At 49.3% G+C, this 26,102-nt stretch overlaps 1 protein-coding gene across 1 annotated transcript in view; it reads right to left on the bottom strand.

Annotated features, from left to right (window-relative positions):
* The window catches only part of LOC147710227 (E3 ubiquitin-protein ligase TRIM39-like), a 483,044-nt gene that overhangs the window by 455,991 nt on the left and 951 nt on the right, over positions 1 to 26,102 (bottom strand). Inside the window, exon 2 of the mRNA XM_086919956.1 lies at positions 4,146 to 4,241. Coding sequence (XP_086776082.1) covers positions 4,146 to 4,241 — 96 coding nt within the window. The remainder of the gene's footprint in view (positions 1 to 4,145; positions 4,242 to 26,102) is intronic.

Below are 26,102 nucleotides of genomic sequence, written 5' to 3'. Positions count from 1 at the left end.
CAGGAGAGGTGCTCTCACTCTTATCACAGACAAGTATGTCAGAGTCAGGAAAGGTGTTCTCACTCTGTTCATAGACAAATATGTCAGAGCCAGGAGAGGTGCTCTCACTCTTATCTTCGACAAGTATGCCAGAGCCAGGAGAGGTGCTCTCACTCTTATCATAGACAAGTATGCCAGAGCCAGGAGAGGCGCTCTCACTCTTATCACAGACAAGTATGCCAGAGCCAGGAGGGGTGCTCACACTCTTATCATAGACAAGTATGTCAGAGCCAGGAGAGGTGCTCTCACTCTTATCATAGACAAGTATGCCAGAGCCAGGAGAGGCGCTCTCACTCTTATCATACACAAGTATGCCAGAGCCAGGAGAGGTGCTCACACTCTTATCATAGACAAGTATGTCAGAGTCAGGAGAGGTGCTCTCACTCTTATCATAGACAAGTATGTCAGAGCCAGGAGAGGTGCTCTCACTCTTATCATACACAAGTATGTCAGAGCCAGGAGAGGTGCTCTCACTCTTATCACAGACAAGTATGCCAGAGTCAGGAAAGGTGTTCTCACTCTTATCACAGACAAGTATGTCAGAGTCAGGAGAGGTGCTCTCACTCTTACCATAGACAAGTATGTCAGAGTCAGGAAAGGTGCTCTCACTCTTATCACAGACAAGTATGCCAGAGCCAGGAGAGGTGCTCTCACTCTTATCACAGCCAAGTATGTCAGAGTCCGGAGAGGTGCTCTCACTCTTATCATAGACAAGTATGTCAGAGCCAGGATAGGTGCTCTCACTCTTATCGTAGACAAGTATGTCAGAGCCAGGAGAGGTGCTCTCACTCTTATCATACACAAGTATGTCAGAGCCAGGAGAGGTGCTCTCACTCTTATCACAGACAAGTATGCCAGAGTCAGGAAAGGTGTTCTCACTCTTATCACAGACAAGTATGTCAGAGTCAGGAGAGGTGCTCTCACTCTTACCATAGACAAGTATGTCAGAGTCAGGAAAGGTGCTCTCACTCTTATCACAGACAAGTATGCCAGAGCCAGGAGAGGTGCTCTCACTCTTATCACAGCCAAGTATGTCAGAGTCCGGAGAGGTGCTCTCACTCTTATCATAGTCAAGTATGTCAGAGTCAGGAGAGGTGCTCTCACTCTTATCACAGACAAGTATGTCAGAGTCAGGAGAGGTGCTCTCACTCTTACCATAGACAAGTATGTCAGAGTCAGGAAAGGTGCTCTCACTCTTACCGTAGACTAGTATGCCAGAGTCAGGAAAGGTGTGTTCTCACTCTAATCAAAGACAAGTATGTCAGAGTCAGGAAAGGTGCTCTCACTCTTACCGTAGACAAGTATGTCAGAGCCAGGAGAGGTGCTCTCACTCTTATCACAGACAAGTATGTCAGAGTCAGGAAAGGTGCTCTCACTCTTATCACAGACAAGTATGTCAGAGTCAGGAAAGGTGCTCTCACTCTTACCGTAGACAAGAATGTCAGAGTCAGGAAAGGTGCTCTCACTCTTATCACAGACAAGTATGTCAGAGTCAGGAAAGGTGCTCTCACTCTTATCACAGACAAGTATGTCAGAGTCAGGAGAGGTGCTCTCACTCTTACCGTAGACAAGAATGTCAGAGTCAGGAAAGGTGCTCTCACTCTTATCACAGACAAGTATGTCAGAGTCAGGAGAGGTGCTCTCACTCTTACCATAGACAAGTATGTCAGAGTCAGGAAAGGTGCTCTCACTCTTATCACAGACAAGTATGTCAGAGTCAGGAGAGGTGCTCTCACTGTTACCATAGACAAGTATGTCAGAGTCAGGAGAGGTGCTCTCACTCTTATCACAGACAAGTATGTCAGAGTCAGGAGAGGTGCTCTCACTCTTATCATAGACAAGTATGTCAGAGTCAGGAAAGGTGCTCTCACTCTTATTATAGACAAGTATGTCAGAGCCAGGAGAGGTGCTCTCACTCTTACCATAGACAAGTATGTCAGAGTCAGGAAAGGTGCTCTCACTCTTATCATAGACAAGTATGTCAGAGTCAACAAAGGTGCTCTCACTCTTATCACAGACAAGTATGTCAGAGTCAGGAGAGGTGCTCTCACTCTTATCACAGACAAGTATGTCAGAGTCAGGAAAGGTGCTCTCACTCTTATCATAGACAAGTATGTCAGAGCCAGGAGAGGTGCTCTCACTCTTATCACAGACAAGTATGTCAGAGTCAGGAGAGGTGCTCTCACTCTTATCATAGGCAAGTATGTCAAAGCCTGGAGAGGTGCTATACACATGGCTTTTATAGACCGCTCCTGTGCTTTCGACCTGGTTGACAAGGATTTGTTGTGGGACATTATGGCGAAAGCGGGTACTGAGGCCCCCCTCTTAGATATCGTAAACCATTTACCCGGGGACTCTACTACAGGAGTCTGTTTTACAAGCAACGGGGACTATACGGCCCCTATCAAGGTTACAAGAGGGGTCAGGCAAGGCTGTATTTTAGCCCCTTTTTTATTTTTATTTTACATTATCTCTTTCTGTGAAGTACTAAGTTCATATAGTAAGGATATCCCCAAAATTGGTTCCAAAACCGGTACGGCTTTCCTTTATGCCGACGGCACGGTTCTTTTAGCTTTACCCACAAATGGGCTTCAAAATCAATTAAATGGATTTCACGATTTTATGACCAATCTGAATATAAATGTTAAGCAAAAAAAATAGTTTGTCATGATAAGTGGGCCAAAAAATACCAAATCTAAAAGATTTTTGAAAGGAGGCTCCCCAATTGAAAAGGTACCCTTTTTTAATTACCCTGGAAGTGTGTAAGAGGCAATAGGTTCATGGGATAGACTATTGGCTCAGAGAGTGCAGGTAATGGGGGTGACGTGATTCCGTTTTTCGATATGCTATAAGATTGGGCCATAGGCACATAAATGAGATGATCCAACTGTATAAAAGCATAAGGTTATCAGTGGCCTTATATGGTGCTGGATTTTAGGGCTAGCTTGCCTCTGGGAAGATACAGGTAGCCGAAAATAGTTTTTTATGTAGGCTCTTAGATATCTCAAAATCTATCTCAAATCCAATCTCCCAATTAGAACTGGGCATATGCTTTGTGGAGGACCAACTTAAAATCACTCCGCTATTATTGTGGTTAAAGCTATAGCACAACCCTAGGGCAGAGTTCCCCGGACAGGAGCTAATGGACTGTCTCAGTCTAGAGAATATGATGGACAGCCCATGGTCAACATATGTTAAAGATACCTTTTATACTTCGGGTCTTAGTCAACTGTTTGACACACCAGGAAGTATTACTGCCAAGTCTAAAGAATAGTTATACGGGTGCCGAACCATATAGAGAGGATATGAGAGCAGGAAAAACACTTTACAAGGGCTCAGTTACCAGGTATCTGGAAAGGGTTACAGCCATAGGCGCAGAACCTTATTTATCCTGGGTTGTAAGTCCTGAGCACAGATTTTATGTGACTAGGTTAAGACTGAAGAAGATTCATTTTTAGTAGCTTTTCCTGTAGTTGGTACATGGTTTCAAACTCTATCGTGCTGCCCTTGTGATGGTACATCTGCTCAATCAACTGCACACATTTTTACTGTTTTTCTCCATTTTTAACACTTTTAGATGCCATTTTCTATGGCCTATTTAATGCACATGCACTTTACTTCATATAAAGAGGGACTTGTATATTTGCAATACCTGTCCTCGTTTCAAAATTGCACTGCGGTTTTGAGTTACATTGTCACTGCTTTTAAGGAACAAATATGCTTTTTAACCTTTTGGATGCAGTATACGTGATTATATTTATTATTACATGATGAAGAATGTATCTTCTTTTTAACTGTATTTTAACTGATTTATTCTGTACTTTTATGGCTTTTCTAACTGGCCGAATAAGATTATTTTGCATATAAGTACTACCTTAAGGTCAGAATTGTAATTCTTCATTTTATGTTTTTTGGACGGGCCCTTGGCCGATTTCAGCCCTAATATCCTAGTGCAGTGACTCCGGACAGTGTATTTATTTGGTGTGGGCCATGACCCAGTCTGTAGGTTGACTCAGCTTACTTTAAGAGGCCACACAGAGACATGGGCACAGACACATTAAGAGACACAGACACACAGATACACAGCACTCACTGCAGCCACTCACCCTCATGGTTTTATATTGTTCCTCTTCCTTGGCTTTGGACTCCAGAATATATTCCTCCTCTTTCTTCAGAAGACGCAGCCACTTTTGAAGTTTTACCTGCAGGGGTGAGAGTGCAAGAAATAAGTGTATAGCTGTAGTGTGCGGTCTTACTTAGAAAAAACAGTCCTTACAGTATCTGCCCCATGTGCGCAGAATGTATATACTAGTTATATTAAGTACCAGCCACACATTTCCAGTTTGTAAGTACCAGTCGCACTTATTAGGATTGTAAGTAGCAGCCCAAGGTATCACAAACAAGGACACAGACAATGGTGCCCCTTTTCTGGACCTGTTCATGCCAAGAAGGACCTAGCGGCAGAATCCCTGCTCCAAGGAGACAAGCTTCATCACTGGTAGTTACTACTACCTGACATTGTGCACACTTGATGCCTAACGCATGGAAACAGTTCGACTTGGCACTAAAGACAAACGTTCTCCACGAGACATTATCTAACATTCCAGAATAATACACAATCAAGGGAAAATATGTAAGCAAACAACTTTTATAAGTGCTAGATGTGTGTATGCAGCCCTGACACAGCCACACTCTAAGTAGTCGACAACACCCTCCTCCTCCACCACAAGAACGGCCCCTGACCTCCTGGTCCTGAATCTCTCTGCAGCCTTCATCACAGGCGACCAGCTGGCTCTGATCAACACCCTGAAAAACCCTATTGGATTTTGAGACACTGTCTTGAAATGGTTCACATCCTACCTCACCATCTGGCACCAGTTTATGCAAATAGGTTCCACAAGATCACAGAAGTTCCATGCCTCCATCAGGGCTCTATCCTTTCTCCCATCATCTTTAACCTCATCAACAGCTTGAAGAACTCATATCACCTCCACAGTAAAAGACCTACATTGGCTCCTTCTTCCAGCCCAGATGATCTTCATGGCCAGCTGCATCACATAAAGCGCTCGATAACAAGACCCCAACTGACCTGGAAGACAAACGAGCGAAGTCTAGGGGACACCATCAGATCATGAGAATAGATAACACCAGAAAGGAGATAAAATAACATCAGAAGAAGCCTTCTCGGTTCATGCCCCCAGGGACGGGCACAGCTTCTCTATCGATATGGCATCAGCTCCAACTCTTTCACAATTCAGAAAAATTCTGAAGACACTTCTTCAAGGAGCACTACTCCTGACCCAACATCACACCCTTGACCTTTCAACAACAGTGGTTTCTTCTCAAGGATCATCCCCCGGTTTAGTGCTTGGTTTCCAGACAGTAAGTACTACCCATTTATAGTACGACTGTAAGTACCAAAAACAGATAACCAGATTGCAAATTCTGGCCACACATATCCATATTGTTCTTGAATATGTTATGTCTTCACCCCTTTGCTGATGAACCATATCTGGACCTTGTCCTGTACATGTGCAGGCCACAGGTGCAGGCCACAGGCTTGTGACAAAGAACAGACAACCAAAGAAATGATCACAGTCTGTGACAGAAAACGCAACACAGGAAGAATGCAGGCTTCAAACCCAGGCACCTCTTCTGCTGGGTACAATGACCATGAGAGCATGAGACCATGTGTGCAACACCCTGCATTACTGCACCTCTTCTGCTGTGTACCATGACCATGAGACCCTGTGTGTCACCCCCTGCATTACTGCAGCTCTTGTGCTGTCTACCATGACCATGAGACTGTGTTTGCCACACTCTGCATTACTGCACCTCTTCTGCAGTGTACCATGACCATGACACAGTGTGTGCCACACCCACATGACCATGAGACCGCGTGTCACACCCTGCATTACTGCACCTCTTCTACTGTATACCATGACCATGTGGCTGTGTGCCACACCCTGCATTACTGCACCTCTTTTGCTGTGCACCATGACCATGGGACCGCGTGTGCCACACCCTGCATTACTGCACCTCCTCAGCTGTGCACCATGACTATGAGACTGTGTGTACCACACCCTGCATTACTGCACCTCTTCTGCTGTACACCATTACCATGAGACTGTGTGTGCTACACCCTGCATTACTGCACCTCCCCTGCTGTCTACCATGACAATGAGAACGTGTGTGCCACACCCTGCATTACTGTACCTGTTCTGCTGTCTATCATGACCATGTGTTCTACACCCTGTATTACTGCACCTCTTCTGCTGTGCACCATGACCATGAGACTGTGTTTGCCACACTCTGCATTACTGCACCTCCTCTGCTGTCTACCATGACCATGACACAGTGTGTGCCACACCCACATGACCATGAGACCGTGTGCTACACCCTGCATTACTGCACTTCTGTGTCTGCATCTCTTCTGCTGTGTACCATGACCATGAGACCGTGTGTGCCACATCATGCATTACTGCACCTCTTCTGCTGTGCACCATAACTATGAGACCGTGTCTGTCACACCCTGCATTACTGTATCTCTTCTGCTGTCTACCGTGACCATGAGACCATGTGTGCTACTCCCTGCATTACTGCACGTCTGCACCTGCACCTCTTCTGTAGGGTACCATATCCAGGTGTCTGTGTGCCACACTCTGCATTACTGCACCTCTTCTGCTGGGTACCATGACCATGAGACCGTGTGTCACACCCTGCATTACTGCACCTCTTCTACTGTATACCATGACCATGTGGCTGTGTGCCACTTCCTGCATAACTGCACCTCTTTTGCTGTGCACCATGACCATGGGACCGCGTGTGCCACACCCTGCATTACTGCACCTCCTCAGCTGTGCACCATGACTATGAGACTGTGCGTGCCACACCCTGCATTACTGCACCTCTTCTGCTGTACACCATTACCATGAGACTATGTGTGCTACACCCTGCATTACTGCACCTCCCCTGCTGACTACCATGACCATGAGAACGTGTGTGCCACACCCTGCATTACTGTACCTGTTCTGCTGTCTATCATGACCATGTGTTCTACACCCTGTATTACTGCACCTCTGCGCCTGCACCTCTTCTGTAGTGTACCATACCCAGGTGTCTGTGTGCCATCTTCTGCATTACTGCACCTCTTCTGCTGTGCATCATGACCATGACTCTGTGTGTGCTACACCCTGCATTACTGCACCTCTTCTGCTGTGTACCATGATCATGTGTCTGTATGCCACACCCTGCACTACTGCACCTCTTCTGGCGTGTACCATGACCATGAGAACGTGTGTGCCACGTCGTGCATTACTGCACTTCTTTTGCTATGCACCATGACCATGAGAATGTGTGTGCCACTTCCCTCATTACTGCATCTCTTCTGCTGTGCACCATGACCATAATACTGTGAGTGCCACACCCTGCATTACTGCAACTCTTCTGTTGTCTACCATGACCATGAGACTGTGTGTACCACGTCCTGCATTACTGCACCTCTTCTGCTGTCTACCATGACCATGAGACCGTGTGAGCCACTCCCTGCATTACTGCACCTCTTCTGCTTTCTACCATGACCATGAGACCATGTGTACCTCGTCCTGCATTACTGCACCTCTTCTGCTGTCTACCATAACTATGAGACCGGGTGTGCCACACCCTGCATTACTGCATCTCTTCTGCTGTGCACCATGACCATAATACTGTGTGTGCCACACCCTGCATTACTGCAACTCTTCTGCTGTCTAATATGATCATGAGACTGTGTGTGCTACACCCTGCATTACTGCATCTCTTCTGCTGTCTCCCATGACCATGAGACTGTGTGTGCCACACCATGCATTTCTGCACTTCTTCTGCTCTTCTATCATGATGATGCGTATTACTGCACCACTGCGCCTGCACCTCTTCTGTAGGGTACCATATCCAGGTGTCTGTGTGCCACACTCTGCATTACTGCACCTCTACTGCTGTACACCATGACCATGAGACTGTGTGTCCTACCCCCTGCATTACTGCACCGCCTCTGCTGTCTATCATGACCATGAGACCGTGTGAGCCACTCCCTGCGTTACTGCACCTCTTCTGCTATGTACCTTGACCATGAGACCATGTGTACCTCGTCCTGCATTACTGCACCTCTTCTGCTTTCTACCATGACCATGAGACCGTGTGTGCCACACCCTGCAGCACTGCATCTCTTCTGCTGTGCACCATGACCATATTACTGTGTGTGCCACACCCTGCATTACTGCAACTCTTCTGCTGTCTACCATGACCATGAGACCGTGTGAGCCACTCCCTGCATTACTGCAACTATTCTGCTGTGTACCATGATCATTTGTCTGTATGCCACACCCTGGACTACTGCACCTCGTCTGCTGTCTACCAAGACCATGAGACCGTGTGTACCACGTCCTGCATTACTGCACCTCTTATGCTGTCTACCATGACTATGAGACCGTATGTGCCACACCCTGCATTACTGAACCTCTTCTGCTGTCTACCATGATCATGAGACCCGTTGTGCTACACCCTGCATTACTGCATCTCTTCTGCTGTCTACCATGACCATGAGACCGTGTGTGCCGCACCATGCATTATTGCACTTCTTCTGCTGTCTATCATGACCATGTGTTCTACACCCTGTATTACTTCATGTGTGCGGCTGCACCTCTTCTGTAGGGTACCATATCCAGGTGTGTGTGTGCGACACTCTGCATTACTGCACCTCCTCTGCTGTCGACCATGACCATGAGACTGTGTGTGCTACCCCCTGCATTACTGCACCTCTTCTGCTGTACACCATGACCATGAGACCGTGTGTCACACCCTGCATTACTGCACCTCTTCTGCTGCATACCATGACCATGTGGCTGTGTGCCACGTCCTGCATTACTACTCCTCTTTTGCTGTGCACCAAGGCCAGGGGACCACGTGTGCCACACCCTGCATTCCTGCACCTCTTCAGCTGTGCACCATGACTATGAGACTGTGTGTGCTACACCCTGCATTACTGCACCTCCCCTGCTGTCTACCATTACCATGAGACCGTGTGTGCTACACCCTGCATTACTGCACCTCCTCTGCTGTCTACCATGACCATGAGACTGTGTGTACCACGTCCTGCATTACTGCACCTCTTCTGCTGTCTACCATGAATATGAGACCGTATGTGCCACACCCTGCATTACTGAACCTCTTCTGCTGCCTACCATGACCATGAGACCGTGTGTGCCATACCCTGCATTACTGCACCTCTTCTGCTGTCTAATATGATCATGAGACTGTGTGTGCTACACCCTGCATTACTGCATCTCTTCTGCTGTCTCCCATGACCATGAGACTGTGTGTGCCACACCATGCATTTCTGCACTTCTTCTGCTCTTCTATCATGATGATGCGTATTACTGCACCACTGCGCCTGCACCTCTTCTGTAGGGTACCATATCCAGGTGTCTGTGTGCCACACTCTGCATTACTGCACCTCTACTGCTGTACACCATGACCATAAGACTGTGTATCCTACCCCCTGCATTACTGCACCGCCTCTGCTGTCTACCATAACTATGAGACCGGGTGTGCCACACCCTGCATTACTGCATCTCTTCTGCTGTGCACCATGACCATAATACTGTGTGTGCCACACCCTGCATTACTGCAACTCTTCTGCTGTCTAACATGACCATGAGACTGTGTGTGCTACCCCCTGCATTACTGCCCCTCCTCTGCTGTCTACCATGACCATGAGACCGTGTGAGCCACTCCCTGCATTACTGCAACTATTCTGCTGTGTACCATGATCATTTGTCTGTATGCCACACCCTGGACTACTGCACCTCGTCTGCTGTCTACCAAGACCATGAGACCGTGTGTACCACGTCCTGCATTACTGCACCTCTTATGCTGTCTACCATGACTATGAGACCGTATGTGCCACACCCTGCATTACTGCACCTCTTCTGCTGTCTACTATGATCATGAGACCCGTTGTGCTACACCCTGCATTACTGCATCTCTTCTGCTGTCTACCATGACCATGAGACCGTGTGTGCTGCACCATGCATTATTGCACTTCTTCTGCTGTCTATCATGACCATGTGTTCTACACCCTGTATTACATCATGTGTGCGGCTGCACCTCTTCTGTAGGGTACCATATCCAGGTGTGTGTGTGCGACACTCTGCATTACTGCACCTCCTCTGCTGTCGACCATGACCATGAGACTGTGTGTGCTACCCCCTGCATTACTGCACCTCTTCTGCTGTACACCATGACCATGAGACCGTGTGTCACACCCTGCATTACTGCACCTCTTCTGCTGCATACCATGACCATGTGGCTGTGTGCCACGTCCTGCATTACTGCTCCTCTTTTGCTGTGCACCAAGGCCAGGGGGCCACGTGTACCACACCCTGCATTCCTGCACCTCTTCAGCTGTGCACCATGACCATGAGACTGTGTGTGCTACCCCCTGCATTACTGCACCTCCTCTGCTGTCTACCATGACCATGAGACTGTGCGTGCCACACCATGCATTATTTCACTTCCCCTGCTGTCTATCATGACCATGTGTTCTACACCCTGTATTACTGCACCTCTGCGCCTGCACCTCTTCTGTAGTGAACCATACCCATGTGTCCGTGTGCCATCTTCTGCATTACTGCACCTCTTCTGCTGTGCACCATGACCATGAGTCCGTGTGTGCTACACCCTGCATTACTGCACCTCTTCTGCTATGTACCATGACCAGAAGACTGTGTGTGCCACACCCTGTATCACTGCACCTCTTCTGCTGTGTACCATGATCATGTGTCTGTATGCCACACCCTGCACTACTGCACCTCTTCTAGCGTGTACCATGACCATGAGACCGTGTGTGCCATGTCCTGCATTACTGCACCTCTTTTGCTATGCACCATGACCATGAGACCGTGCATGCCAAACCCTGCATTACTGCATCTCTTCTGCTGTGCACCATGACCATAATACTGTGTGTGCCACACCCTGCATTACTGCAACTCTTCTGCAGTGTACCATGACCATGAGACCGTGTGTGCCACGACCGGAGTCGCTCGGGGGGAGGGGAGTGATACAGCCAGGCGCGGGCCCCGGTGGAGCGCGGAGTGAGCTTCGCCCCGTCCGGACCCCCTCTTCCGGGGCCCTCACCTACGCTCCCTGCACAGGGCCACTATGAGCCTTGAGCCAGCCCTGCATTACTGAACCTCTTCTGCTGTCTACCATGACCATGAGACCGTGTGTGCCACACTATGCATTACTGTACTTCTTCTGCTGTCTATCATGACCATGCGTATCACTGCACCACTGCGCCTGCACCTCTTCTGTAGGGTACCATATCCAGGTGTCTGTGTGCCGCACTCTGCATTACTGCACCTCTACTGCTGTACACCATGACCATGAGACTGTGTGTGCCACACCCTGCATTACTCCACCTCTTCTGCTGTGTACCATGACCATGAGACCGTGTGTCACACCCTGTATTACTGCACCTCTTCTGCTGCATACCATGACCATGTGGCTGTGTGCCACGTCCTGGATTACTGCACCTCTTGTGCTGTGCACCATGACCATGGGACCGCGTGTGCCACACCCTGCATTACTGCACCTCTTCAGCTGTGCACTATGACTATGAGACTGTGTATGCCACACCCTGCATTACTGCACCTCTTCTGCTGTATACCATGACCATGAGACCTTGTGTGCTACACCCTGCATTACTGCACCTCCCCTGCTGTCTACCATGACCATGAGACCATGTGTGCCAGACCCTGCATTACTGCACCTCTTCTGCTGTCTACTTTGACCATGAGACTGTGTGTGCTACACCCTGCATTATTGCACCTCTTCTGCACTCTACCATGACCATGAGACCATGTGTGCCACACCCTGCATTATTGCACCTCCTCTGCTGTCTACCATGACCATGAGACCGTGTGTGCCATACCCACATGACCATGAGACAGTGTGCTACACCCTGCATTACTGAACTTCTGTGTCTGCATCTCTTCTGCTGTGTACCATGACCATGAGACCTTGTGTGCGACGTCATGCATTACTGCACCTGTTCTGCTGTCTAACATGACCATGAGACCGTGTGTGCCATAACCTGCATTACTGCACCTCTTCTGCTGCATACCATGACCATAAGACAGTGTGTGCAACTTTCTGCATTACTGCATCTCCTCTGCTGTCTACCATGACCATGAGACTGCGTGTGCCACACCATGCATTACTGCACTTCTTCTGCTGTCTATCATGGCCATGTGTTCTACACCCTGTATTACTGCATGTCTGCACCTGCACCTCTTCTGTACGGTACCATATCCAGGTGTCTGTGTGCCACACTCTGCATTACTGCACCTCTTCTGCTGTGTACCATGACCATGAGACCGTGTGTCACACCCTGCATTACTGCACCTCTTCTGCTGTGTACCATGACCATGTGGCTGTGTGCCACTTCCTGCATTACTGCACCTCTTTTGCTGTGCACCATGACCATGGTACCGCGTGTGCCACACCCTGCATTACTGCACCTCCTCAGCTGTGCACCATGACTATGGGGCTGATTCACAGAACTAACTTAAGACAAAATCCTAAACTTACTACTTTTGGTATTCACAGAAGTTAGGATTTTGTCTTAAATTTGTCTTAAGACAGACTTAAGACAGACTTAAGACAAAATCCTAACTTAAGTCTGTCTTAAGAATGTCTTAAGACAGATTTAAGACAAAATCCTAACTTCTGTGAATACCAAAAGTAGTTAGTTTTGGATTTTGTCTTAAGTTAGTTCTGTGAATCGGGCCCGCAGAGACTGTGTGCGCCACACCCTGCATTACTGCACCTCCCCTGCTGTCTACCATGACCATGAGAACGTGTGTGCCACACCCTGCATTACTGTACCTGTTCTGCTGTCTATCATGACCATGTGTTCTACACCCTGTATTACTGCAACCCTGCGCCTGCACTTCTTCTGTAGTGTACGATACCCAGGTGTCTGTGTGCCATCTTCTGCATTACTGCACCTCTTCTGCTGTGCACCATGACCAAGAGACTGTGTGTGCCACACCCTGTATTACTGCACCTCTGCTGCTGTGCACCATGATCATGTGTCTGTATGCCACACCCTGCACTACTGCACCTCTTCTGGCGTGTACCATGACCATGAGAACGTGTGTGCCACGTCCTGCATTACTGCACTTCTTTTGCTATGCACCATAACCATGAGACCGTGTGTGCCAAACCCTGCATTACGGCATCTCTTCTGCTGTGCACCATGACCATAATACTGTGTGTGCCACACCCTGCATTACTGCAACTCTTCTGCAGTGTACCATGACCATGAGACCGTGTGTGCCACGTCCTGCATTACTGCACCTCTTCTGCTGTGTACCATGACCATGAGACCGTGTGTGCCACACCCTGCATTACTGCACCTCTTCTGCTGTCTAATATGATCATGAGACTGTGTGTGCTACACCCTGCATTACTGCATCTCTTCTGCTGTCTCCCATGACCATGAGACTGTGTGTGCCACACCATGCATTTCTGCACTTCTTCTGCTCTTCTATCATGATGATGCGTATTACTGCACCACTGCGCCTGCACCTCTTCTGTAGGGTACCATATCCAGGTGTTTGTGTGCCACACTATGCAATACAGCACCTCTACTGCTGTACACCATGACCATGAGACTGTGTATCCTACCCCCTGCGTTACTGCACCGCCTCTGCTGTCTATCATGACCATGAGACCGTGTGAGCCACGTCCTGCATTACTGCACTTCTTTTGCTATGCACCATAACCATGAGACCGTGTGTGCCAAACCCTGCATTACGGCATCTCTTCTGCTGTGCACCATGACCATAATACTGTGTGTGCCACACCCTGCATTACTGCAACTCTTCTGCAGTGTACCATGACCATGAGACCGTGTGTGCCACGTCCTGCATTACTGCACCTCTTCTGCTGTGTACCATGACCATGAGACCGTGTGTGCCACACCCTGCATTACTGCACCTCTTCTGCTGTCTAATATGATCATGAGACTGTGTGTGCTACACCCTGCATTACTGCACCTCTTCTGCTGTCTGCCATGACCATGAGACCGTGTGTGCCACACCCTGCATTCCTGCACCTCTTCTGCTGTCTAATATGATCATGAGACTGTGTGTGCTACACCCTGCATTACTGCATCTCTTCTGCTGTCTCCCATGACCATGAGACTGTGTGTGCCACACCCTGCATTACTGCACCTCTTCTGCTGTCTCCCATGACCATGAGACTGTGTGTGCCACACCCTGCATTACTCCACCGCCTCTGCTATCTATCATGACCATGAGACCGTGTGAGCCACGTCCTGCATTACTGCATCTCTTCTGCTGTGCACCATGACAATAATACTGTGTGTGTCACAACCTGCATTACTGCAACTCTTCTGCTGTCTACCATGACCATGAGACCGTGTGAGCCACTCCCTGCATTACTGCACCTCTTCTGCTTTCTACCATGACCATGAGACCATGCGTACCAGGTCCTGCATTACTGCACCGCCTCTGCTGTCTATCATGACCATGAGACCGTGTGAGCCACTCCCTGCATTACTGCACCTCTTCTGCTTTCTACCATGACCATGAGACCGTGTGTGCCACACCCTGCAGCACTGCATCTCTTCTGCTGTGCACCATGACCATATTACTGTGTGTGCCACACCCTGCATTACTGCAACTCTTCTGCTGTCTACCATGACCATGAGACCGTGTGAGCCACTCCCTGCATTACTGCAACTCTTCTGCTGTGCACCATGACTATGAGAACGTTTGTGCCACACCCTGCATTACTGTACCTGTTCTGCTGTCTACTATGATCATGAAACCCGTTGTGCTACACCCTGCATTACTGCATCTCTTCTGCTGTCTACCATGACCATGAGACCGTGTGTGCCACAACATGCATTATTGCACTTCTTCTGCTGCCTATCATGACCATGTGTTCTACACCCTGTATTACTTCATGTGTGCGGCTGCACCTCTTCTGTAGGGTACCATATCCAGGTGTGTTATTATTATTATTAAAAAAATGTATAAAGCGCGTAGTCACCCGTGAGTATCCCAACGCTAAGATCCGTACAACTGCGTGTGTGCGACACTCTGCATTACTGCACCTCCTCTGCTGTCGACCATGACCATGAGACTGTGTGTGCTACCCCCTGCATTACTGCACCCCTTCTGCTGTACACCATGACCATGAGACCGTGTGTCACACCCTGCATTACTGCACCTCTTCTGCTGCATACCATGACCATGTGGCTGTGTGCCACGTCCTGCATTACTGCACCTCTTTTGCTGTGCACCATGCCCATGGGACCACGTGTGCCACACCCTGCATTACTGCACCTCTTCAGCTGTGCACCATGACTATGAGACTGTGTGTGCCACACCCTGCATTACTGCACCTCTTTTGCTGTATACCATGACTATGAGACTGTGTGTGCCACACCCTGCATTACTGCACCTCTTCTGCTTCTCTACCATGACCATGAGAATGTGTGTGCCACACCCTGCATTACTGTACCTGTTCTGCTGTCTGCCATGACCATGAGACCGTGTGTGCTACACTCTGCATTACTGCTCCTCTTCTGCTGTGTACCATGACCATGAGACTGTGTGTGCTACCCCCTGCATTACTTCACCTCCTCTGCTGTCTACCATGACCATGAGACTGTGTGTGCCACACCATGCATTATTGCACTTCTCCTTCTGTCTATCATGACCATGTGTTCTACACCCTGTATTACTGCACCTCTGCGCCTGCACCTCTTCTGTAGGGTATCATATTATTATTATTATTATTATTATTATATTTCTTATATAGCGCCAGAATCGACCCCCGAAGGGGTATCTCTGCGCTTGCCTTGGGAACCCGTCCGGGTTTTTCCCTGTGAGATAGCCCCTACAGGGCATCCCCAGGGTGAAAGCCAGGCATCCCGCCGTGGGGGGCCGTTGTGGAGATTAAGCAAGCTTAATGCCCAGAGTTGCAGAGTGTGAACCCATGATTAGGTCAGGCACCGAAGCAAGAATTATCGAGTCCGTGGACATTTGAGCTCAACACCCTGCCGCGTCGGGAATCGAACCCTGGTCCCGGGTCTGAACTCTGCTTCAGGGTCTGCCTGCTCTAACCAGTGAGCCACACTTCTCCATATCCAGGTGTCTGTGTGCCACACTCTGCATTACTGCACCTCCTCTGCTGTCTACCATGACCATGAGACTGTGTGTGCTACCCCCTGCATTACTGCTCCTCTTCTGCTGTACACCATGACCATGAGACCGTGTGTCACACCCTGCATTACTGCACATCTTCTGCTGCATACCATGACCATGTGGCTGTTTGCCACGTCCTGCATCACTGCACCTCTTTTGCTGTGCACCATGACCATGGGACCGCGTGTGCCACACCCTGCATTACTGCACCTCTTCAGCTGTGCACCATGACTATGAGACTGTGTGTGCCACACCCTGCATGACTGCACCTCTTCTGCTGCGTACCATGACCATGAGACCGTGTGTCACACCCTGCATTACTGCACCTCTTCTGCTGTGTATACCATGACCATGTGGCTGTGTGCCACTTCCTGCATTACTGCACCTCTTTTGCTGTGCACCATGACCATGGGACCGCGTGTGCCACACCCTGCATTACTGCATCACCTCAGCTGTGCACCATGACTATGAGACTGTGTGTGCCACACCCTGCATTACTGCTCCTCTTCTGCTATACACCATTACCATGAGACCGTGTGTGCCACAACCTGCATTACTGCACCTCTTCTGCTGTGCATCATGACCATGAGACTGTGTATGTCACACCCTGCATTAGAGCACCTCTTCTGCTGTTTACCATGACCATGATATGTGTGTGCCACACCCTGTATTACTGGACCTCTTTTGCTTTGTACCATGATCATGTGTCTGTATGCCACACCCTGCATTACTGCACCTCTTCTGCTGTGCACCATGACCATGACACTGTGTGTGCCACATGCTGCATTACTACACCTCTTCTGCTGTCTACCATTACCATGAGATTGTGTGTGCCACACCCTGCAATACTGCACCTCTTCTGATATGTACCATGACCATGAGACCGTGTGTGCAACACCCTGCATTACTGCACCTCTTCTGCTGTCTACCATGACCATGAGACGGTGTGTACCACACTCTGCATTACTGCACCTCCTCTGCTGTCTACCATGACCCTGAGACTTTGCGTGCCATGTCCTGCATTACTGCACCTCTTCTGCGGTGTACCATGACCATGAGACCGTGTGTGCCACACCCTGTATTGCTGCACCTCGTCTGCTGTCTACCATGACCATGAGACCGTGTGTGCCACACCCTGCATTACTGTACCTTCTCTGCTGTCTACTATGACCATGAGACCGTTTGTGCCACACCCTGCATTAGAGCACCTCTTCTGCTGTTTACCATGACCATGATATGTGTGTGCCACACCCTGCATTACTGCACCTCTTCTGCTGTCTACCATGACCATGAGACGGTGTGTACCACACTCTGCATTACTGCACCTCCTCTGCTGTCTACCATGACCCTGAGACTTTGCGTGCCATGTCCTGCATTACTGCACCTCTTCTGCGGTGTACCATGACCATGAGACCGTGTGTGCCACACCCTGTATTACTGCAGCTCGTCTGCTGTCTACCATGACCATGAGACCGTGTGTGCCACACCCTGCATTACTGTACCTTCTCTGCTGTCTACTATGACCATGAGACCGTTTGTGCCACACCCTGCATTAGAGCACCTCTTCTGCTGTTTACCATGACCATGATATGTGTGTGCCACACCCTGCATTACTGCACCTCTTCTGCTGTGCACCATGACCATGACACTGTGTGTGCCACATGCTGCATTACTACACCTCTTCTGCTGTCTACCATTACCATGAGATTGTGTGTGCCACACCCTGCATTACTGCACCTCTTCTGCTGTGCACCATGACCATGACACTGTGTGTGCCACATGCTGCATTACTACACCTCTTCTGCTGTCTACCATTACCATGAGATTGTGTGTGCCACACCCTGCATTACTGCACCTCTTCTGCTGTGCACCATGACCATGACACTGTGTGTGCCACATGCTGCATTACTACACCTCTTCTGCTGTCTACCATGACCATGAGACGGTGTGTACCACACTCTGCATTACTGCACCTCCTCTGCTGTCTACCATGACCCTGAGACTTTGCGTGCCATGTCCTGCATTACTGCACCTCTTCTGCGGTGTACTATGACCATGAGACCGTGTGTGCCACACCCTGCATTACTGTACCTTCTCTGCTGTCTACTATGACCATGAGACCGTTTGTGCCACACCCTGCATTATTGCACCTCTTCTGCTGTCTACCATAACCATGAGACCGTGTGTGCCACACCCTGCATTACTGCACCTCTTCTGATGTGTTACGATGACCATGGGACCGTGTGTGCCACTCCCTGCATTACTGAACCTCTTCTGCTGTCTACTATGACCATAACACTGTGTGTTCTACACCCTGCATTACTGCACCTCCTCTGCTGTCTAACATGACCATGAGACCGTGTGTGCCACACCCTGCATTACTGCCCCTACCCTGCTGTCTACCATGACCATGAGACTGTGTGTGCTACTCCCTGGTTTACTGCACCTTTTCTGCTGTGTACCATGACCATGAAACTGTGTGTGCTACCCCCTGCATTATTGCACCTCTTCTGCTGTGTACCACGACAATGTGTCTGTGTGCCAAACCCTGCATTACTGCACCTTTGTGTCTCCACCTCGTCTGCTGTCTACCATGACCATGAGACTGTGTGTGCCACACCCTGCATTACTGCACCTCTTCTGCTGTCTACTATGATCATGAGACCATGTGTTCCACACCTTGCATTACTGCAACTATTCTGCTGTGTACCCGACCATGAGACCGTGTGTGCTACACCCTGCATTACTGCACTTCCTCTGCTGTCTACCATGACCATGAGAACGTGTGTGCCACACCCTGCATTACTGCACCTCTTATGCTATGTACCATGACCATGAGACTGTGTGTGCCACGTCCTACATTACTGCACCTCTTCTGCTGTACACCATGACCACAAGACTCTGTGTGCCACACCCTGTATTACTGCACCTCGTCTGCTGTCTACCATGACCATGAGACCATGTGTGCCACACCCTGCATTACTGTACCTTCTCTGCTTTCTACTATGACTATGAGACCATTTGTGCCACACCCTGCATTATTGCACCTCTTCTGCTGTCTACCATAACCATGAGACCGTGTGTGCCACACCCTGCATTACTGCACCTCTTCAGCTGTGCACCATGACTATGAGACTGTGTGCCACACCCTGCATTACTGCACCTCTTTTGCTGTATACCATGACTATGAGACTGTGTGTGCTACACCCTGCATTACTGCACCTCCCCTGCTATCTACCATAACCATGAGACCGTGTGTGCTACACCCTACATTACTGCACCTCTTCTGCTGTCTACCATGACCATGAGAATGTGTGTGCCACACCCTGCATTACTGTACCTGTTCTGCTGTCTGCCATGACCATGAGACCGTGTGTGCTACACTCTGCATTACTGCTCCTCTTCTGCTGTGTACCATGACCATGAGACTGTGTGTGCTACCCCCTGCATTACTTCACCTCCTCTGCTGTCTACCATGACCATGAGACTGTGTGTGCCACACCATGCCTTATTGAACTTCTCCTTCTGTCTATCATGACCATGTGTTCTACACCCTGTATTACTGCACCTCTGCGCCTGCACCTCTTCTGTAGGGTACCATACCCAGGTGTCTGTGTGCCACACTCTGCATTACTGCACCTCCTCTGCTGTCTACCATGACCATGAGACTGTGTGTGCTACCCCCTGCATTACTGCTCCTCTTCTGCTGTACACCATGACCATGAGACCGTGTGTCACACCCTGCATTACTGCACATCTTCTGCTGCATACCATGACCATGTGGCTGTGTGCCACGTCCTGCATCACTGCACCTCTTTTGCTGTGCACCATGACCATGGGACCGCGTGTGCCACACCCTGCATTACTGCACCTCTTCAGCTGTGCACCATGACTATGAGACTGTGTGTGCCACACCCTGCATTACTGCACCTCTTCTGCTGCATACCATGACCATGAGACCGTGTGTCACACCCTGCATTACTGCACCTCTTCTGCTGTATACCATGACCATGTGGCTGTGTGCCACTTCCTGCATTACTGCACCTCTTTTGCTGTGCACCATGACCATGGGACCGCGTGTGCCACACCCTGCATTACTGCACCTCCTCAGCTGTGCACCATGACTATGAGACGGTGTGTGCCACACCCTGCATTACTGCTCCTCTTCTGCTATTCACCATTACCATGAGACCGTGTGTGCCACAACCTGCATTACTGCACCTCTTCTGCTGTGCATCATGACCATGAGACTGTGTATGTCACACCCTGCATTAGAGCACCTCTTCTGCTGTTTACCATGACCATGATATGTGTGTGCCACACCCTGTATTACTGCACCTCTTTTGCTTTGTACCATGATCATGTGTCTGTATGCCACACCCTGCATTACTGCACCTCTTCTGCTGTGTACCATGACCATGACACTGTGTGTGCCACATGCTGCATTACTGCACCTCTTCTGCCGTCTACCATTACCATGAGATTGTGTGTGCCACACCCTGCAATACTGCACCTCCTCTGCTGTGCACCATGACCATGACACTGTGTGTGCCACATGCTGCATTACTACACCTCTTCTGCTATCTGGCATGACCATGTGTGCCACACCCTGCATTATTGCACCTCATCTGCAGTGTACCATGAACATGCCACACCCTGCAATACTGCACCTCTTCTGATATGTACCATGACCATGAGACCATGTGTGCAACACCCTGCATTACTGCACCTCTTCTGCTGTCTACCATGACCATGAGACGGTGTGTACCACACTCCGCATTACTGCACCTCCTCTGCTGTCTACCATGACCCTGAGACTTTGCGTGCCATGTCCTGCATTACTACACCTCTTCTGCGGTGTACCATGACCATGAGACCGTGTGTGCCACACCCTGTATTACTGCACCTCGTCTGCTGTCTACCATGACCATGAGACCGTGTGTAATATGAATGGTTGGTGGTATTGCACTCTAATAATCCAATTAATAATCACTTTAACGGTATGTGTGCTGCACTAAATTGGTGCCTGCCAACACCCATGAACACTGTATATAGCCTAGGATCGCAAGATCACAAGGACTCTAGTGCGCACCAACTAAAGAATAAATATTTCAAATTCTATCATTTGCCTTGTATTTTAATTCAAACATCTTTTATAGCTTATTTCATTTTCAATTCAAACGAATATAGCATAATTCATTGCAATATATACATATGAACGACATACAATTAATGCCTTTGATAATACATTTTAGCTCAGCAATTTAAACACAACACAGTTTTAGTTCACAACCCAATGCATTTCGGGGTTTGCACCCCTTCGTCCGTGTGTGCCACACCCTGCATTACTGTACCTTCTCTGCTGTCTACTATGACAGTTCAGTCCTTGAGTGGGGTCTTCATCAGGACGAAGACACCGAGTCCGCCTGATCGAGGCGGACTCGGTGGAGTAGACGACGACGACTACTGCAGAAGCACCAGGATTGCCCCTCACTCTCCCTTGTCTTAGTCCTGATGAAGACCCCACTCAAGGACTGAAGCTAGCCTACATACAGGGGTCGAAACGTCGACGGCTTTCTTTTGAAACTTCCGGCACAAGCCCTTCACAGCTTCTAATTGACTGTGTGTCCGTTGAAAGTTTATCTGTTCAGTTAGTCATCATTGTGTGCCCTGATTTTCGGGCATTTGTATTTGTATTAATTTGACTTTGCTGGAAATTGTTGTACCTGTCACTTTTCTTCTTAACTGTGTTCATTCCTCCTTTACACTCCCTAAAGCACTCCCCCTCCCCTTACCCCTTCCACTTTGGGGCTTTTACAAAATCGTTTGATTATGTTACTACCGAGGTATTGCTAATAAATTACAGTACCTAGATTGAATTTCTCCTCATTTCTTCCATGAAATTGTATAAATCATATTTGTTGGTTATTTGACACAACACGTTTTCTCTTGCGGGGATCCCTTTCACATGTACCAGATATCGCCCAGGTCCCCGCGACTGCATGGGTTCAACCCCCCTCTTTGTAATGCAGTGCATCATGGGAACAGGGCAGACCAAACTACCAAGCCAATTCTTATACTGGGAAGGAAACAAGCTACCGGGGACCGGTTTCTGGCATTTCAGCCGTCTTCGGCCCGGCTTGCTTGAATCCTGATGGTGCAATGAGCTAGGGACTCACATCTGAATATACCCTTCCACGCTTATGGTGGACAAAAATGATTCAGAAAAGGGGGTGGTGATGAACAGAGTGTCTGAATTAAGCAGACCACTCTTACCCAGTCCAAAGATCAGGGCTTTATCCATCACCGTTTTTTAGCTCACTGCACCACCCCAGCTCAGAACTTGGCTATATGCAAATTAGTCTGACCCTGGCCCAGTGCATCATGGGAACAGGGCAGACCAAACTACCAAGCCAATTCTTATACTGGGAAGGAAACAAGCTACCGGGGACCGGTTTCTGGCATTTCAGCCATCTTCGGCCCGGCTTGCTTGAATCCTGATGGTGCAATGAGCTAGGGACTCACATCTGAGTATACCCTTCCACGCTCATGGTGGACAAAAATGATTCAGAAAAGGGGGTGGTGATGAACAGAGTGTCTGAATTAAGCAGACCACTCTTACCCAGTCCAAAGATCAGGGCTTTATCCATCACCGTTTTTTAGCTCACTGCACCATCACAGCTCAGAACTTGGCTATATGCAAATTAGTCTGACCCTGGCCCAGTGCATCATGGGAACAGGGCAGACCAAACTATCAAGCCAATTCTTATACTGGGAAGGAAACAAGCTACCGGGGACCGGTTTCTGGCATTTCAGCCGTCTTCGGCCCGGCTTGCTTGAATCCTGATGGTGCAATGAGCTAGGGACTCACATCTGAGTATACCCTTCCACGCTTATGGTGGACAAAAATGATTCAGAAAAGGGGGTGGTGATGAACAGAGTGTCTGAATTAAGCAGACCACTCTTACCCAGTCCAAAGATCAGGGCTTTATCCATCACCGTTTCTTAGCTCACTGCACTATCACAGCTCAGAACTTGGCTATATGCAAATTAGTCTGACCCTGGCCCAGTGCATCATGGGAACAGGGCAGACCAAACTACCAAGCCAATTCTTATACTGGGAAGGAAACAAGCTACCAGGGACCGGTTTCTGGCATTTCAGCCGTCTTCGGCCCGGCTTGCTTGAATCCTGATGGTGCAATGAGCTAGGGACTCACATCTGAGTATACCCTTCCACGCTTATGGTGGACAAAAATGATTCAGAAAAGGGGGTGGTGATGAACAGAGTGTCTGAATTAAGCAGACCACTCTTACCCAGTCCAAAGATCAGGGCTTTACCCATCACCGTTTTTTAGCTCACTGCACCATCCCAGCTCAGAACTTGGCTATATGCAAATTAGTCTGACCCTGGCCCAGTGCATCATGGGAACAGGGCAGACCAAACTACCAAGCCAATTCTTATACTGGGAAAGAAACAAGCTACCGGGGACCGGTTTCTGGCATTTCACCCGTCTTCGGCCCGGCTTGCTTGAATCCTGATGGTGCAATGAGCTAGGGACTCACATCTGAGTATACCCTTCCACGCTTATGGTGGACAAAAATGATTCAGAAAAGGGGGTGGTGATGAACAGAGTGTCTGAATTAAGCAGACCACTCTTACCCAGTCCAAAGATCAGGGCTTTATCCATCACCGTTATTTATCTCATTGCACCATCCCAGCTCAGAACTTGGCTATATGCAAATCAGTCTGTCCCTGGCCCAGTGCATCATGGGAACAGGGCAGACCAAACTACCAAGCCAATTCTTATACTGGGAAGGAAACAAGCTACCAGGGACCGGTTTCTGGCATTTCAGCCGTCTTCGGCCCGGCTTGCTTGAATCCTGAGGGTGCAGTGAGAAAGGGACTCATGTCTGAGTATACCCTGCCACACCTATAGTGGCCAAAAACGATTCAGAAAAGGGGGTGGTGATGAACAGAGTGTCTGAATTAAGCAGACCACTCTTACCCAGTCCAAAGATCAGGGCTTGATCCATCACCATTATTTTTGCTTTTAATTGTGACCTGGTGTTAGTTGTTTTTGGCTTCTGCACACTTTCACTGTGTTCCAGTGTAAAGTGCGTGCACACTCTGAGTGTGTGAGGTGAGATTGGCCTGCCCTCCCATAGGAATGCATGGGGAATGTATGTGTCCCTGGTAGTTCCTGATGCGTGGGGAGCGCAGGGTCGAGTTTGGTATGTGCGAACTCGTGATCACCTCCTTCCTCACCGGCAGAACCCAGAGAGTACGCTTCCCTCCATTCCGATCCAAAGCTACCAAGATCACCTGCAGCGTACCTCAAGGATCATCCCTCAGCCCAACCCTTTTTAACATCTACATGGCACCGCTCGCCAACATCGTTCGATCGCACAACCTCAACATCGTCTCATACACCGACGACACCCAGCTGATCCTCTCCCTCACCAAGGACCCTGCCACCGCCAAAACCAACCTCCACGAGGGAATGAAGGCTGTCGCCGAAGGGATGAAGAACAGTCGCCTGAAACTGAACTCAGACAAGACGGAGGTCCTCATCCTCAGCTCCACCCCATCCACCTGGGACGACTCCTGGTGGCCGGTCGTGCTGGGAGCTGCACCGACACCCACCGACCACGTACACAACCTGGGGTTCATCCTGGACTCAGCACTATCAATGACCCAGCTAGTCAACGCCGTCTACTCCTCCTGCTTCAACACCCTCCGCATACTTCGCAAGATCTACTGATGGATCCCACCGGAACCAGAAGGACCGTCACCCAGGCCCTTGTCAGCAGCAGGCTGGACTACGGCAACGCCCACTATGCGGGAACCATGGCCAAACTCCAGAAAAGACTTCAACGCATACAGAAAGCCTCTGCACGCCTCATCCTCGACATCCACCGCCACAGCCACATCACTGCCATCCTGAAAGACCTGCACTGGCTCCCCGTCAACAAGAGGATCACCTTCAAGCTCCTCACCCATGTTCACAAAGCACTCCACGATGCTCGACTAGCATACCTCAACAGACGACTCACCTTCTACACCCCGAACCGCCAGCTTCCCTCCTCTGACCTCGCCCTGGCCACCGGTCCACGCATCCACCGAATGACCACCGGCGGCAGATGATTCTCCCACCTCGCTGCCAAGACATGGAACACCCTCCCCATTCACCTGCGACAGACCCAAGACCTGCTGACCTTCAGAAGACTTCTCAGGACCTGGCTGTTTGAGCAGTAGCAGCACCCCCTCCCCTCAGCGCCTTGAGACCCTCACAGGTGAGTAGAGCGCCCTACAAATGCATTGATTGATTGTGTACCATGACCATGAGACCGTGTGTTCCACACCCTGCATTATTGCCCCTCTGGTGTTGTGCAGCATGACCATAAGAGCCCTAAGCTAACTCTGCATTGTAACATCAAGACTTCTCACACCGACAAATGTGTGAGCCCATGTGCTACTACACACTGCACTACCCATTAAACCATTCGAATCCATCTTGGTATCCCAAAACACCCACCTAAATATGACTTCTGATTTTCTGCACCTGTTTATGCCTTGAAAGGAGCACAACATATGATCTCGGCGCCCTGACAGACACTCAGTGCGACATTCTGCAGTTTTCTACATAGTTCTCACTTTGGCACTCACTCACAACTGACAAACTTACCTTATGCTTATGGGCAGCCTTCTCTAGGGACCCACGGAGACCCACAGAGTGAACTGTGATCCTCGAATGATCACAGAAGTAACTTTCCCACTTTTCC

The sequence above is a fragment of the Lissotriton vulgaris genome, chromosome 5 (assembly GCF_964263255.1).
Source record: "Lissotriton vulgaris chromosome 5, aLisVul1.2, whole genome shotgun sequence".
Classification (NCBI taxonomy): Eukaryota; Metazoa; Chordata; class Amphibia; order Caudata; family Salamandridae; genus Lissotriton; species Lissotriton vulgaris.
This window is presented reverse-complemented; position numbering and strand designations above follow the sequence as displayed.